Here is a 17,502-nt window from a genome sequence, read left to right as displayed (position 1 = left end):
CTTTAAGTAAGTCCTATGAGCCTTAGGACATTATTGAGAAAACTTAGAAAGGTAGCTGTTGGCAGATTAGTCTTTCAATATTGCAGTGAGTTCAGACAGTTTAGACATGTTTTTACCACCTGCTGTTCCAGGTATTACAAAGCACAGTTCTTCATTAACACAATTTCTCCCTTTTGCTAAGGACGTTAATTCTGAAAGGATACCAGCAGGATAGCTAAGGACAGACAGGGCATCTTGTAATGTCAACTACCTGCACAGCCTGTACTCTTACCACTCTAAAAATTGGATTTTCTTACTGTAAATACTCAAAACCTCAAATATTTTCATATGAAGAAAATGAGCATTCAGTTATTCTACAATACTGGGGGGAGGGAAGGGAAGGGAAGAAAAAAAGGACTGTAGAATACCTACTGAAAACACAGATCCTATGCATATGGGCAGATCTGCCCTGCAGTCTTGCACATACAGAACATGTAAGTAAGTTGGGTTTTGCTTCAGAATTACAGAAATTCAAAAAGGAAAACTTTAGAAGTAATTGGAGGATATTTCCTTAGTTTACATAAGGACAAAAGAAATCACCATACAGACATTAAGTTTTTTTTTTTTTTGGTTTTTTTTTTGTTTTTCTTTTTAACTAAAATTTAATTGATCTTCAAGTGAGACTCATTTCTTTGTAATCCCAGACAATGAAATCAGGGTACATTTGTGACAAGTCCTCTCTGGTGACATTTTCCTGTATTGTTATCTAGTGCCTTTGCCTTCTCTATTTTAGTCAAAATATATCTGTTACTATTTTCATCATCATGAAAAATTATCATTCTTCCAAGTAAACAGCAGGAATTCCTCCTTAAGAACCCAGAAGCAATATGAGATAGTGGATCTGAATCACACTACACACTTGGTAAAAATAATTTCAAATACAGTACTTTATTCCTCAGTGTTTACATCTGTTAACAAAAGTCTCTCTCTCTTAAATCCTGAAAAATTTTTTTTCAAATCTTGATCAAAGAAAACAGTATTCAGATAGACAATCACTGAATGTGAATAAACACAAAAATGCTCACAAACATATATATGAAAAATTTTTACTTACAACAGATTTTTTGAAATTTTTTTTCAAGACTGAAAAATACAAAATTTGAGAGGTTTCAATCAATTATTTTCGTGGTATTATTGCATCTTTTGATAAATTAATAACATACATTGTGACCACAGAAGACTGAGAAGAGGATACCTCTCTGAAATGTGGTGGTGCTTACTTTGCTTTTCTACTACTGGTGTCACATTTTAAGAAAATCTGAAAAATTAAAACTAAAAAAAAAAACCCAAAAATAAAAAGACAGAAAATCTTCTACAAAATTCCAACCTAGTTAAATTTCCATCTTTTACGTTAGATCCAGAATTATAATCGAAATACTGAAGTATTTTGAATTAATAACCAACTGGAGTATTTTAAAATAACAACTAATTTAATATTACAGCTTTGACTGCAAACTATTCTCGCCATTTCCTTGTCCACCTACTTGTTTCAGCTCCAGGTTCACCTCCAGCCAGTGATYTCACTGAGTCAGTCATGAATTTTTGCGCTGTTCTACTGCATTAGGCAAAATCAAGCTTGAAAGCAGAAACCCCAAGTATTATGCTCTACGTGACACTTGAGTGCCTCTCCAGAATGACAGCAGAGGCTGACAACAAGGCCTGAAATGTGCGTAGAAGAAAATTAATAAAGAAACTGTACTGCTAGCAGTTGGGTGAAATGAAGTCAGTGGGCGGCTTCATTACTTTAAGAGTTTGCATTCAAACCAACACCTTCAAGCAAGGAAAACTTTCCTGCCCTTTTCTGTTAGGCACCTCCTGGGATCCTAAAGTATGGTTAAGGCTGTATCCTAAGCAGCGTTCACGAGCACACTATGATCAGAAGGGATGTAAAAACAGGAGAAAAACCTCTGAATTTTATCTAGATTGAAAGTTCAAGACGTTTTTACAACTAACTAATAAAAACCATCATAAACTTTTTGAGTTAAAAAGTCAAACTTCATTCGATTTTCAACAGAGCTTCAAATTTATGCATAAATTCACACAATGGTTCACATATCCCTAAAGGTGAAATAAGATCATTAAAGCATACCAAATGCAGACCTTAACTGAAAATTCATGAAGAACGAACCTGTAACTGTGAAACACAAAACCAACAAAACCAAGTAAATCCTGAAGTTCAACCTACAACTTAAGCTTTCCGCTAAGTATTGAGTGGAAGTGTTTCCAGGCTGCGGAGCACTGTGATCAACAGACACCCCTAGGTCTGGCAGATGCCTTCCTGAATCGCTCTGCAGTGGCCTGACCCTGAGGAACGCCACCACCGCACGTCCGGGCGTGCTCAACGCCTCCCCTGCTCACAGCGGCCTCCGCCGCAGCGTGACAGCTGGAGGAGCTCTGAAGAGGCTGCACAACAGAAAGGGTCTTYTACAGCTCACAGCTCTGAATCTAAATCTTGCCTAAGAATATTTACAGCAGTAAGAACAGGAAATCAAAGTCCTCACCTAGATCCTCTTCTAGAGTAACACTGTCGAAGAAGGAAGAGGCACCCACACCGTTTCAGGAGAGAGTTTTAGGTTATCAAACTGACTGGCAAAATACGAGAGAAAGCTCTCAAAGGTTCATTTGCAGTTTTTCCAGAGAAGTCAAGGGGCAAAGGCAATTGCTGTATAAACTGCTTTATCAGCTGGCGATTCCTAAATATAGAGCAGGAAAAATAGATCCTCGAGAAGCTCAGTACAGGCAGCTTATTATTCTTCTATATCATATTTACCTACATCTAACTTCTACATCAGCTTGACACATAAAGAAGTATGTAAGTGATTTACCACATGAACAGTTGCGTAAGTTTTCTGCCCACAATGACCTTAAAAAAATGCCTTCGAAACACCAGTAAAATGGAAAACAGGTAAAATGAAAATAAACACTATCAAAACTCACTATGAATTTGATTTTATGGTACACACTGACCTTCAAATAGCCCCGGCAGATTTATGAACAAACGGGTTTTGTTAGTTTCTGCAGAGTATGAATTCAATATGTTACTTATATGAGAAATTCCAGAAGAATATGAAATCTAATTGAATTATTCTGATCAAAGCTTTAAGTAGTTTAACATTCAATATCATAATTCTTTTACATGTCCCACGTGGAAAACTAAATGAAAAGTCCCAAAGCAGCATTCTAGAGTCTTTAGAAATGTTTCTATAAGGTTCTTAGACTACTCCCTCCAAATGGGGAGAAGTGGGGCAGAGCAGTGCAACATGCAGTAATCAGGGTGATCTGAAAACTAAATGTATTTTTTTAAAAAAGGGTTTTATTCAGTTTTCTGATGTTTATTTTAAATAAAATGACATTAAAAAACACATGAGCAGTGTGAAAAACAAGGACTTCAGTCATCACATTTTAGTATAAAAGTTTTGTTCAGTTAACTAGAAGAATTCAATGACACCATCAGCTGGTCTAATGCAATGATTTATATTGTTATACTTAATTCTAACCTAAACCAAATTTGACATATCTAAACTCCTGATATCAGTAAACACCACCACTATGTTTTGCCACTTACTGTGTCAGTATTTACAGTACTTTTAGTATCTTCGGTATCCTCCCCCTCCTCTTCCACCATAGGGATCACCATAACCTCCCCTGCCGCCATAACCCCCCCGGCCGCCATAACCCCCACCACCACCTTGAAAGCCACCTCCACCACCACCACCACCTCCCCAGCCACCTCTTCCACCACCTTCTTGTCTTTTTTGCCAAGGTGGCATTTCAGGAGGAGGTGGTTCAATCTCTGTAGGTCTGCCTCCACGGTCAGGTACTCTCCCCATCAGAACCTACACAGAAAAATATGTAACGTTTAGTTAAAAAGAAAAAATAACTGAARGAATGCAGAGTTTTTCTCTTACGGACGAAGACACACTACCTACTCTTGGCAGGAAACATAGTCCTATCAATGTGGACTTTGACAGTAGGATTCCTAGTACCTTGCCACATGACAAGAGAACTCTAAAAGTGATCCCATTTTCCATCTGTAAAATTGAAATAACTACAGCTAGCTACCTCATAACACTTTTCTGAAATCTTTTTGAAGAAAAACACGTGCATACGAAGTATGATTAGTATCGTAACGTACAGCCATTCATGATTCTACTTAAATTTCAGAAGCAATTTTTGAAATTTCAAACTTCATCAGATGGCAGAAAATATAAACCAGCAAACTGATGTGCAACTCTAGAATAAATACTAGTTTGTCTTAGAGTAGAAATTACTGAGCAGAGCTGGATACAGAGATGGAACAGACTTAATGGGATCCCTTTGCTATCAGGATCACAAAGTAAAAGGGTCATTCTTATCTTCATCTTATCTGTGAACGTACGTTCGACCCACGTGGAGGGAGGATTAGAGCTTATCAGATTCTGCKATGAAAAAGCAGAGGGACATACCMGAGATTAAACATTTATTATTCCTGGGGACTGGYTAGGTTAGTCCTGCTTTCCGAAACTACTGTTTGAACAGAACTGCTCTACAGCAAGAGTTTTTTTTTTAAAAAAACCTTTTGAACTCTGTCTTCTTCCTCCTCTTCTTTTTAATCTAAAACTACTGTTTTATCCTGCATGGCTGACTGTTTAACAAGATAAAAAAAAGAAGCTATTGCAATGTTTACCGGAATGTTGCAAACCTACTTTTCTTAATACATCAGGTATAATCATCTTGCAAAAAGGAATGAGAAAAGTAATTCTGTAATTACATTTCTCTCTTAATATTGATAGTTCTGCAAACTTCCACATTCCTTTATCATATTACAGAAAGAAAAAACATACCTTGTTGATAGCGCAGACTGTATTTTCCCGTGTTGATCCACTACTTGTTCTTATGATCTTTGATAAATCTTCTCTAGCAGCAAGAAGGTGAGCTAATGTAATAGTTGACTTTGGAGATAATGCATAGCGCTTAGGCTGATAGATTCGTGCTATGTCATCTGTTTTTACCTGAATCATAAAATCAGACATAACTTACTTGCTTGGCATGCAACCTACAAACATGCTTGCTGCAAGTCACGCATTGGTCTCAGTAAGTTGCAATTTGAACATAAGGTTTGAAATATTATGTCTGAAAACATAAGTTATCTTACAAAATATAGTGTAAGTTGTTTCCACTTCTTTTCATACCATCTGAGCTACTGCACAAAAAAATGCTGCTGATGATGTATAGTTGATGCYGCAGCCTAACACTATTACAACAGAAACTCACAAATTCACTGGAATCAATCAGATTCTTTTATGTTTTCCAGCATACCTAAAGACTAACAATGGGAGTTTAAGCTGCTTCAGATAGTGATAGTCAACAGATCACTGCAAAGTGTGAAGAAAATAGAACAGCTTCAAAGAAAGGTCAATTGATGGGAGGAGAAACAAAATAAAACAAAACAAAAATCAACAAAGCAAAATACTTACGCAAGCCATGAAAAACTGAGACTGAGAAGCGGAGAATATAGTATTTTTCTGAACTCACTTTGACACATTTTTTGTTTAACAAAAGAAAAAAAATCTGCTTTCTGGGAACATCTAGAATGATCTTCAGAATAAATAAGCACTTAATCTTGGAAGGATCAGAGAGCAGATGCTGTTTCTTGCCACCACTGTTTTGCTAAGCAATTACTACACCATTTGCATATTCATTTAAACCTGCAAAGCCTACCCATTTGTGGGGCGAACAAGTGAAAAACCCACTATCCAAACCAGAGCCAGGTACCAACACCTATTTAATGAAAAACAAACAAAAAAGGAAAGCAAGCAAATAAATTCGTAAAAGGACAACATGCCTCTTGGCTTAAAAAAGTAAAATTATTTCTATCTCAGAATGATTTCAATCCCCAAATCCTTCCTGGACAAGTTGCAAACAAATATTTTTACAGTAAAAATAAGGAAAAAAAAAAACATTTGCCTTCAGCTTCCCACATGTATATTCATCAAATTATAAACTTTTAGTATTGCATTTCTCATTTTGTAAGATAGGAACAATATACATTTCTAGCTCAGATCTATCAGGCTGCTTAATTCATTACTTCTTTTTAAATATAGAGATATAAATATGCACAAAACAGCATAAAAGAAATTACCACATCTAAAATGACACCAGCAAACAAAATCCACAATAGTGATTTAGAAGTTTTAGCCACCTGAAGCATTACAAGTAATTATGTGTTTTTCTCATAAAAGCTACTATTCAAGCAGTCTGTTCAACTGACCACTTGTTTACTCAGTAGCTTTGAACCTAAGGTAAGTAAGTAGTCACTGCAATAATCTCACTGACTTTGTGGGCAGTCATTCTTTGCACCCAGTCTCTCTCTGTTATGGCCTACTGTTTTTCTTCCTCTTTCATCTGCAAGGAAAATGCTTAAGTTTCTTTCTACTTTACTTGAATAGAAGCAGGTAAGTAGAGCAAAAAAAGAGGACAGGGTAAACTTAAATTATGAAATGAAAAATTCAAACAGACAAGGCTAAAATTCGTACTTGTGAACCTATAAACAGTCACAAAAGATTGATGACTGTGCCATCTAGTCAAATTTCCTTTTCCTCAACACCTAGAATTTGGATGGTAAAATCCAGGGTAAGGAACAGTTGGAAACAAGATAGCTGTAATGGCACTGTTTTTACATGCTACGTATACTCAGTAAGAAGATCAGGAGAATTGTGGCAGACTCCCACCTACAGGAAGCAAGAAATACAGCAAGCTTACCTTTGCTCTATCAGACCAGCCAAAAGACTGTACTGTCACATCTAGCCTTTTCATTAACATACGACGGCGACATTCATACTCGCTTCGAAGAGCATCATTGATTTTTTCCAATCTTTCCTGCAGCATAACAATAAGAAAGCAACAACTATTCAATTCTATGAAGATGTACAGGTCAAGCGAAAATTAATCCTGTTCAGCAACTAAGACAGCTGTCCCCAAATGACCATTAAAACTAGGGGCAAATAAAAATTAATAAAATGGAGAGACGCTTTCTTACCATTTGATCAGAATTCAGAGGTTTTGTTAGCAGTGATTTCCCCACATGGTTATTTTGGACTCTTGAGAGAATGTCCTTTATCTGAAACAAAACACATACTGCTTCTCAGAAAACAAATGATATTTACATTTATTTGTTTGCAGCACTGTCTGCTGCAATCATAACTGGATTGAAAGCTAGGAGTTTCATTGCCAAATGACAGATAGGTTTCATTTAACATCATGTTCAAGACTTTTCTACCCACTCCAAACCAGCCTTGCTTATACTTCTTCCATTAGTTTCTCTCCCTCGTTGTCTGGTGATGAAGTAGGCTCGCTCTTTCTGCCTTTCAAACTCCACTGCATCGTTCTCTTTCATTACAACAAATTTCTACCTCCTCTGCTTGAAGGAACTTCATCACTCTCCTTCAGTTCAGCTCGTCTACAAACATTGCCATGAATGTCCACAGCATTCCTACATCATTTTCGGGCCAACTGTTTTTTTAGGTGCTACATGCATATTATTGTTCCCGCAAGTTTTGAACGCAGTCTGGTTGAGAGAAAAACTGTATCTTCATCTACTTCTGTGAAGAATCAAAGGGAATCAAGTCAAACAAGACTAAGACTACAGCTAATTTTCATTTACATGTCATAAGCAAGGAATAAAGCGATGCATGAGCTACAGTAAAACAGTAGCTACAGAGCCATTAGATACATTCACGAGGGATAAGACTTTACATAAGCATACAGGCATTTACATTACGATCTATCATAAAGATATGGTCCAAAGCTCACTCCCCCAGTATTACCTTAGCTCATACTGTCAGAGTTCTCATAGCGTTGCATGTTTTACTGATATTGTCTGCAGTGACCTCTGTGAAAACGCTGGACATGGGAATCAAATTCTACAGCATCTATTTAGTGCATTAGAAAAGGTACTTGAATAGGAATATTTGATAAATCAATTTTCATATTCCATATTGCTCATTATTTCTTTTTCCTTTTTTGCAAGTGCCAAGAAGAGAATCTGATCTCTAATTTTGTGTGAAAAAAAGGGAGTGTATTTTTTTTACATTGCCTCTGGGAAGCACATGGCAAGTTAAAAAACACAGCTATCCCAGCAAAACCATTTGAAACCAACTATATTGTGCAGTGAGCAAATTATGGCAAAATACAGTGGGTTTGACTTCAGCTGTAGGCTAACAGCCTAGAACTTGTCAAAACTGACTGTCCTTTACTGTAATATTCCCTGTGCTATTCTACTTCATCCACATGAGAAAGGGGGCTACAGTAAGGGTAAAAGTTCAGACCCTTCCTTGTAACCTACTGATCCCTACTCTTCTCTCTGACGGCTGCGAGAGCTGGGCCTCTTCAGCCTGGGGAAGACTGCRGGGGGATCTTATCAATGTGTACAAGTACCTGAAGGGAGGGTGTCAAGGGGACGGGGACAAACTCTTTTCAGTTGTCCCGTGTGACAGGACAAGAGGCAATGGGCAGAAACTGAAGCACAGGAAGTTCTGCCTGACCGTGAGGGGGAATTTCTTCTCTGTGAGAGTGACGGAGCACTGGCACAGGTTGCCCAGAGAGGTTGTGGAGTCTCCTTCTCTGGAGATCTTCAAGGCCCGCCTGGATGCAGCCCTGTCTAACATGCTCTAGGTGACCCTGCTGAGCGGGGAGGTTGGACTAGATGATCTCCAGAGGTCCCTTCCAACCTTACYGATTCTATGATTATTCTTACTTCTTTACAACCTTTATTTTGTTTATAGAGAGTCTTTCATGGTTGTCTGTAGGATGGAAGTTGCCAGCATATAATTCTTACATACTCAGATTAGTAGACAGTATAACACAATTTGATTTGTGTAACTTCTGAATCTAGCCAACTTCCTTCCGTTTTAGTAAAGCGTGTTCATGATGCTTTTCACAGTCTACTTCAGAATTCAAATGTACTTAAGCACACATTGCGTTTGAATTTAAAAAAAAAATGCCTGAAGTTCATCAATAATGTTAGAAGATCGGCACTTGAGATGAGGAATTCAGTAAGTAATTAGTRTAGAAGAAGAAATAAACAGCAGATGAATTAAAAATTATATTGGGCAGGAAGTACCCACTTGCATATGAAAATAAGGTTAGAAATACAACCTCAAAGAATCTAGTGAGCTAGAAGGAAGTAAATCTAACAAAATGAGCCTAGCTTCTGGGAAAAAACAAAAAAAAACCAAAAACAAACAAAGAAATAAACTGGCAATGAGCCTTATAGCTCTATAGTGAAAGCATACACACACACACACACACACACACATATACACACACATAGACACACACACATACATATATACAGAGAGAGAGAGAGAGAGAGAAAGAGAGTGAAATCTGGAAATCAGTGATGGTGAATATGATCTAGAGATCAGAGTTAAGGCAGGTTTGCTGGGGCAAGAGCAGCTAAGAGATAAATACAACACTGGGCTCCACATATAAAAGCAATATGTTTTGCAGGCACAGTCTGATCACAATTAAAATACCTAGGTCTGCACTGTGTACTCCTGACTACTGTAAGATGAAAAATAAAAGGAATTTTAGAGAGAATGATAAAGGAAGAGAAGCAGAGACTTACTCAATTGAAAAAAAAAATCTACATCAGAGAAAGAAATGAAATTTCTCCAAAGAAAAGGCAAAGATAGTACATGAAATTGTTATATTTAAAAGAAGCTAGATAATGGGATAGTAACTTTGATGCCTAGAAAACACCATGCTTTATACGACACTTGACTAAACAAAACAAAACATTGTCCCACAACCAGAGGAAACAGGAAGAACTAAATTAAAGAATCCTCTACTGACCAACTGTCCTAAGATTTAATGAGATTTAAACCCCCCCCCCCCAAAATAAAGATTTTAATCCAGAGATTAGTTTAAGGATTCTTCTTAAGGAAGAATCTTTTCACTGATGAACTGGCCCAAGTTCATGCTTGTGAAGCCTGGATACGACCGCAAAGTCATACCCAGATTACTGCATCTCCATTAATGCTTTACTCCCTCATTTACATCAGCAGGACTCTGGGGGCATATCCTGCAAGTATATTGGTGAAATAAACTGAGAATTTACAGCAAAATACAACTGCAGAATACACTGTCCAGTCTTCCCCACTGACAGGGCTATGAGCACAAGAGCTTTGGTACACATATCCTCTCTGTCAGAAAACAAGAATACCACTGATACAAGAATTGAGGCTATTACTCATATTTCTAGCCATGACAATTCTGCTAGATTAAGGAGATTAAGAGGAGTTTTTCCAAAAAAAAAAAATGTGTATGTGTGTATATACACACACGTGTGTGTACACATACATGTGTGTATATATACACATACACACACACACAAAATATCAGGAAGAAGTTGTATGTGTAGGTGTGAAAAACATTAGAAGTAATGCCCAGGTAAGTGATCAGTGAAAACATATGGATATTAAAAAAAATAAATAAAATAACAGCAAAGTCATTCTAAAGTTCTCCTACAGCCAGTTGTATAAAATAAGCCAACTAATCACAAGCTAGGTGCAAAAGCATGCATTTTTGTTATTATTTACACTGATCACATTAAATATTTACATGACTGCTTTGGAAGTTCATAGCTTTCTAAAAATAGTTTAGAAAACAAATTAGTTATTGTATTTGTTTTAGGCAAAAATATTTGGATGTGGCTCCAAAACAAGCTGTATGAAAACAAGCAGTTAATCTATTTTTACCAACTAAAACATATCTTTACTTATTGAATATATAATTTCTCATCTGTTTTATAAGTCCATATCCTTAAAAGATTCCTTCAATCTTTATCTTGCGATTCAGTTCCACATTCCACATATTTATTTTACATCTTTACCCTCTCTCGCAAAATAGAATAGTAATTTTTACGTTTTGCCACTTGCTCAGAGAAATATCATACATGCATGCACTTCCAGGACTTCTAAGATTTTGAAAAAAAATGACCCTGAAAGAAGGGTCATTATATTAATTAAACTGTCAACATCAAGAACGTMGTCTGTAGCCATAAGGTGTGAACCATATTTGCAGAAAAGATCATCTGAAACCTTGAAGACAAAATATCTTAATTCAGCATCTGCCTCTCTTCCATTTAGCTGAAGCAGATTTTAATTTCAATATTTATCCAACTTCAAAGCCTTTTTTGTTTGCCCTTTATTTCTGTTATGTACCTAGATGTTTAGGCACACAGACTGGGGACAGGACAGATCTTTTGTCTTGTTCCTCATCTGCATTCATACTTACCTGATATACAGGTATCATTAAGGCTATAAAACTATCAAACACTGTAACAGTCAAAAGACAACATACTAACTTAAATCTGAACAACTCTTAGAAAATATCCCCAAATGCATTTTTACCAATAGTATTCTCATAGTTCATAGTGAACAAAACCAGAGTTTTTGTTTAATTTTGATCTAAATTTTAGTTTTACAGTTTCTTTTCATTGTCTACTACTATGGGACTACTGTTTACATTGTAGAAAACAGAATKCAAAACAATACTTCAGCAAAAAGTCTAAAAAAGTCTTTCAAATAATGTTAAATAGTASGAGAAAGTCACTTTCTCTGTAACTAAGTGTGAAATTCACACTATCTTAACTGAAAAGAAGCCAGATGTGAGTAAAAGCTACAAAGTGCAACACTGGTATAGATTTTTCTGAATCTTTTATCAGTGTTCATCTAGAAGCTATAGATTTTTTGGTACTAAATTTCTGTATGCTTCCCAAAGTTAAGCTTCATAAATACAGTACAGGAGAACAGTATAAACAACTCAAAAATAACTATTACTTTTTCAGTGCTACAACATAAAATTAATTATATTTAGTGGTAGATGATTGTGACACTATCAGTTCATTCCTCATATTTTTTTATATCATTGACAACCACTACCTCAGTTTATCACAGGAAATAAAARTTTAAAAGGTAGTTACGCTGATGCATATTCAAAGTTGGACCTACTATAAAACTCAGAGTTTCAGCTGAATTAAGAAAGTGATCTTGATTTTATACCAGTCTTTTAAATAATCTGACAAATTATTATTAAAAACACAATCAATGTTCTAATGTGCCATACCAAGATACAATGTGTGATCTGTCCCTTTGGTAGACTGCTGCTGCATAGCCAAACTATTCTCAGAACTATTCCCACAGCTACTGACAATGCTGAAGATGCTAGACAGAGACAAAGAGTAGACATGTTGAAATACAGATACTTTCGCAAACTAATAAAAATGATAGATTAGTACATAAGTTTTTATTACAAATGATACAGTATATATAATACTAGAAATCAACAGTGCAATTTTGCAGAGAACCTAATTCAATCAGAAGCAACAAGATATTTGAAAAATGGAATCAATCATTTTAAGTAAGCTTTTCTACGAATCTAAAAAAAATAACATATGGCACTCTTATCTGCCTGGTTCTTGAACAATTTTTTTCAATCAGTGGCATCACTGCTCTAACACAGCTACATCCATAAACGTACATGAGTAACTGTAGTACGTCAAAATAAACTCTAAACCTGTTCCATAAGAAAGTAATGGATAAAGGATAATGGAACACACAGTAAAAATTCTACAAAAGCTCGAGAAGTAGCAAAAAAAATCCTCAATTTATAAGGAATGAACATGCAGAGAACAAATAGCACTATTAACTCTCGGTGGCACACAGATGAACGAACTAGTACTCACTTCAGGCTGYGGAAAAGTGGCAAAACAAGTGGTATAATCACTACGGAACTGACAGATCTGGAAAACGATGCAAAACAGGACAGACGCTCACAGAAGAGAACGTACTTCAGAGATGCTGTCTGCACGCTTCAGCACTTTACRAAAGTGGGATCCCTTTGAGCTCTTCATTACCCTCTGCATAAAACTTCAGTGATGAWAGCTTGTTTCGTGCATTTCTTTTTTTTCAGGTGCTATTTGTAGGCCCAACCACAATAGTAAGCTGCACTACAAAATGCACTACCTTGCTTATCTACTATCTCTCAAATACTTTCAATGATCTCCCTTCTATGGCATAACTCAGACTCAAACCTATACCAAGTTTCAAACTGTCATCAGGAAGCGACACACAGTTTCAGCCAAAAAAACAAAAAGCCCAAACCTACCCTGAAAATAGCTTCTTGCATTATGAATTACTAAGTGTCACAGTTTTTAGTAACAGCATGTCCTCTGTCCTGATTTTTTTTTCTCCATTATTACACTGCACACATTTTTTGTATATACTCTGCTTCCAGAATCATGGTAATTGTTACATTAAAATGTAACTAATTAAAATTTAGTATTGATGATAATTAAATTTTGAAGCTGATTCATTCAAAAGGCAGTAAAAATAGGTCTAAGAGGTATGTTGATCAATAAGGAAGTGACATACTGAAATGATAAGGACTAGATCAATATATACACCAGAAAGCTACACAACTGTAAAACAGGGATAATCCAACCTTTATCTTTTCATAGCATTCCTGACAAAATTAACAACTACTTTAATACAAGGCATTTTCAAATTCTACCCCTTAGTTTATATATACTCCAATTCTATAGCAAAATCAACAGTTGTGATGTAGTTCTTACATCTAGGTGACCTCCAATTGTCTGTTCTTAGTAAATGAGAGATCTTTTAATGTTTTTTCAGGTGTTTTGGGCTCTTACTTTCCATTGTAGCATCTAGTATAAATTACTTGTGTAATCTATATAATTGGACAAAGTTAGAAGCATGTAGTATCTAGTCACTCGAACACATTTGCAGTGACTTTTTAGTAACCACAGTCTGCTGGTTGACCATGGAGCCCTTGCGTCTTCATTTTGAGAAGCAGAAAGAACAAAAAAAGAAACAACAACTAAGTCAAACCACTAGTCCTGATTACTTGTGTCATATCATTCACCAAATATTTTTGTGCATCTGTCTATGCTTGGATTTGCTTACTTCACCCATCTGGCAAGCCCATCAGACCCCTGAAGAGGGGAAATATGCAGGAACACTTCAGCGTTTGGCGATTTAAATGCACTGACTTCTACACAAGAATATTATACAGACAGTGCAGAGAGGAGCACTTCCATGAAGAGCAGGCTTCATTTTCAGAGCTGAAACCAATTTCCCAAACTAGGAACTAGCTGCAGCCTAGAGCAAAGAACAGTTTTACCCCCATTTTCGCAAGGAGAAGCACAGGAAACTACCTCATAGAACAGAAAYAGAAAAGAAGAAATAAAACCCAAGATATTAGAATGCACTTCTGGGAACACAGTCTCCTGAGTGCTATGCAGCACAAAGGAACGGAAAATACCTTTTAGTTACTAACCCTGAACATACTGGCAGGAAYTGGAGATTCCCATCTTAATGACAATAAGCCAATGAACAGAGTSAGCAGTCAGGAGCCCTAACAGACGAGTAACTGATGGTTGAAGATTGCARTGGAGAGAATTTTGAACAGACTTCTCTTATTTTGTATTTTTTCCTGCAGTAAACAGCTTCCTGCATGCCAGTCTGCAAAATCTGTATGTAAATAGTGTTAAACATCATTTGTTGCTGAAGGATTAAACAATAAAAGTAAAATGGACAGTGAATCCCTCACAGTCTGTAACCAGGCAACTTTGATATAATTTGAATATTAGGTTTGGTCGTCTTGCCCTGCAATGGCAGGACTAGCGTTCTGTTCCTTTAACATGGGATGAAACCAACTCTGTTGGATCCTTCTCTCTTAAGATGAATGCTTATAGAGATACCAGTTTAAASAAAGAAAGAAAACACAAAGATCTGTACCTTCAATTCCACATTGGTTAACAAAGGAGGAATATCAGAAGATGACGACTTCGGTAGCCCCAGTGCATCACAAATAGCTTGTACTTCCTGATAGATTTCATTGTGCTTTTCCAARTGAGAGCCTTTAATTTGCTTGCTGTGCAAAATCTTTAAAGCTTGAAGTTCTGTACTTAGAAATACTAGAGACAAAAGTCCATAATGGCAGATTTAGGGAAATTTGAACATTTTTCTGCTGCACGCTCATAATACAAGCAGKAAGACCATGAGAAAAAGGGAAATGCTTTCTCAGTCCTCTCCTGGACAGGTCAGTTTCAGTTCCCCATTCTAYGTCTGAACAAATTCCCACCTATCTTCCTATCTTACGTCTACACCTTGCACCCATCTGCTTAACCTGCTCTGTTACCTAGTGCTTCCCCAGTCCTTAGCTCCTTGACAGATCTACTTCCGTATCATCACTGCTGCTAGTCCATGTGTTTCTTGTCAGATCTCAAGCGTTTCCCACCACCATTTCTGAATACACTCTCTCTCCATACGCAGTCTCAGCTGGTGCTCCTTTGTCCAGGTCCAGCTTAAACCTACACTTCACTCCTCACAGTTCTGCTTTCAACATCTTCAAATCATGTAGCATTTTCTTTTAAGCTGTCAGGAAACCTCTCAGAAACAAAGGAAGCAAAGTCTCAGTTTCAATGGAGCTGGAATTGGATCAAGAGCGAAATCAGGAAGCTCRGTATGTTGAAGCATCCACCACAAAGAAATTTCAGTTTTGCCTCTTTCACTTCTCCCCAACTGAAATGATGCATGCTTAGCTAGGTTGATGTCACACTAGTGATGCTTACTTAAATAAGCATAAAGAACTACTTAATGTAAATTCTAAATTAAGGACAGACCATGCATATAAATTCTAATAATATAAATGGGGAAACCRGTCATAACTTACAGAGCAGTTTAAGACAATCTTCTTTCTCTCTTAATCTGTCTTTAAGGTCTCCAGATATAAGTGATGAATATGGACAAGACATTTCTTTCAAAAAGCCACTAATCTCAAGCTGGAAGCTCTCTATATCTTTATCACCTGAAGAAACAAAGAAACACAAATTAATGGCTTAAAAAAAAAATCAAACTGCTTTTCTTAATTTATACATTTAAAGTTGCAATCCCAGGCAAACATTTACCACATACCACCCTAATAATATTTTCCTTCAACTTAAAGATCAAGTTCTATATACATACATTCCTTTTAATAGCTCAGACAACAACGTAGTCATGCTTTAAGCAAGAAGAGGACACCACGGCAACCTCTGGAGAAATGAACACAAACGCTTGGAATGAATCAGACGTTAACGCATAGCAGAAGAAGAAGCAGTGTTTGTTCCTTCTTCAGAACACCACTGTTGAGAGATCAGTTCTACATTACAAAACAGTGGATCGATGTAATTAATTTTCGGATTAACARGTTACAGGGGTCAAAATAACTAAACCCCATGCATGTATCCATTTTTATTTTCAACGGTTGTTTTTTTGTTTTGCTACCTCATTGTGAAAACATAAGCAGATATATTCAAATCATATAAAATCTCATCCAAGTTCCAGCACTTTACACATAGCACTAATGAACAAGTGACTTGTCCACACACGATATGAATGGAACATTGCATTGCTACTAACTACCACAAAACACCAAGCAGAGATACTTTACTGAAACGTAAACCATCCAAATATGGTTACGTACTACAACCACTTATAGGATGCATGCAAGTTCTTTCTATATATTTATGTAGTTCTAGAAAAACAAAAAGCAAGTGATTTTTTGGAAAGAAACTTCATAAAACCATAATGTAAGAACTATGTACRTGATAGCATCAGTCTCAGGTTGGTTTTCTTTCAGCTATCTTACATTTAAACTTCAGCRCTATTTTAATATGAGCTGAACAACATTAGCTTGAATCCACAGAACAAACAGTAAATAGTTTCAAAACATTAACATCCATATACCATCCATTGAAGTGATGCTCTCTTCCATATTACAAAGCGGCTTTATTTGGGAACCTAACCAAACACAAAGCTCCAAAAATTCTGGTGAAGACAATCCATTTCCTGCAGCTTTCTTCAGGGCTTCTTCTTCCAGTAAGGGACCTGTGTACCTGCATGCAGGGATRAACAGTAGCAATAAGAAACGAGTCTAACATTAAAATGATTAGAAAATGTGCATGTTTTATGTAAGCTGGTTAGTAAATACACTGAGACAAAAAAATAAGGAAAAAAAAATCTTTGTAAGTTACTTTTGCCGATGAATTTGTAATTCGGACTTTTTTAAACATACCAGCAGATGAGAGGTGATTTACCCACAAACAAAATGGGCTGCCGGAGAACAGGACAGGCATTTTCACAGATCACAGGTAAGCGAAGACAATAAATAGAGTTTCAGGTTTTCAACACACGCTGAAGTGACCAGAAGTCAAGTACTAACTCAAGCGTACACTCGACCGATTTTCTCTGCAGCATTTCTGAACTACTGCCCTGGACCGCCAGTAATAACGGGTAACTGCAACCGAAACCGGACTTCGCACCGTTTCCCCTGTCCCGCTCCCTCACTCCCAGCCGCTGACCCGGCACACGGAGGTGGCGCGGGCACCGCGCGGCGCCTCCCGGCCGCTGCCCCCCG

The 17,502-nt window shown here is 36.8% G+C and overlaps 1 protein-coding gene across 1 annotated transcript; it reads right to left on the bottom strand.

Moving 5' to 3' along the window:
• Positions 1-908: 908 nt before the first annotated feature.
• On the bottom strand, positions 909-17,258 carry TSLIG3B (tRNA splicing ligase complex subunit 3B; the record flags this gene model as incomplete). Its single annotated transcript, XM_085306672.1, has 8 exons — positions 909-3,875; positions 4,863-5,030; positions 6,781-6,897; positions 7,058-7,138; positions 14,841-15,019; positions 15,778-15,912; positions 16,833-16,981; positions 17,161-17,258. Coding segments are annotated over 8 exons (1,176 nt in total), but the record flags the coding sequence as incomplete, so codon positions are not given.
• Between the last annotated feature and the right edge of the window lie 244 nt (positions 17,259-17,502).

Source organism: Rhea americana, unplaced genomic scaffold (genome assembly GCF_003343005.1).
Source record: "Rhea americana isolate MKP2758 unplaced genomic scaffold, rheAme1 scaffold_245, whole genome shotgun sequence".
In the NCBI taxonomy this organism is placed as follows: domain Eukaryota; kingdom Metazoa; phylum Chordata; class Aves; order Rheiformes; family Rheidae; genus Rhea; species Rhea americana.
The sequence above is the reverse complement of the archived record's forward strand: the minus strand, read 5'-3'. Positions and strand labels throughout refer to the sequence as shown.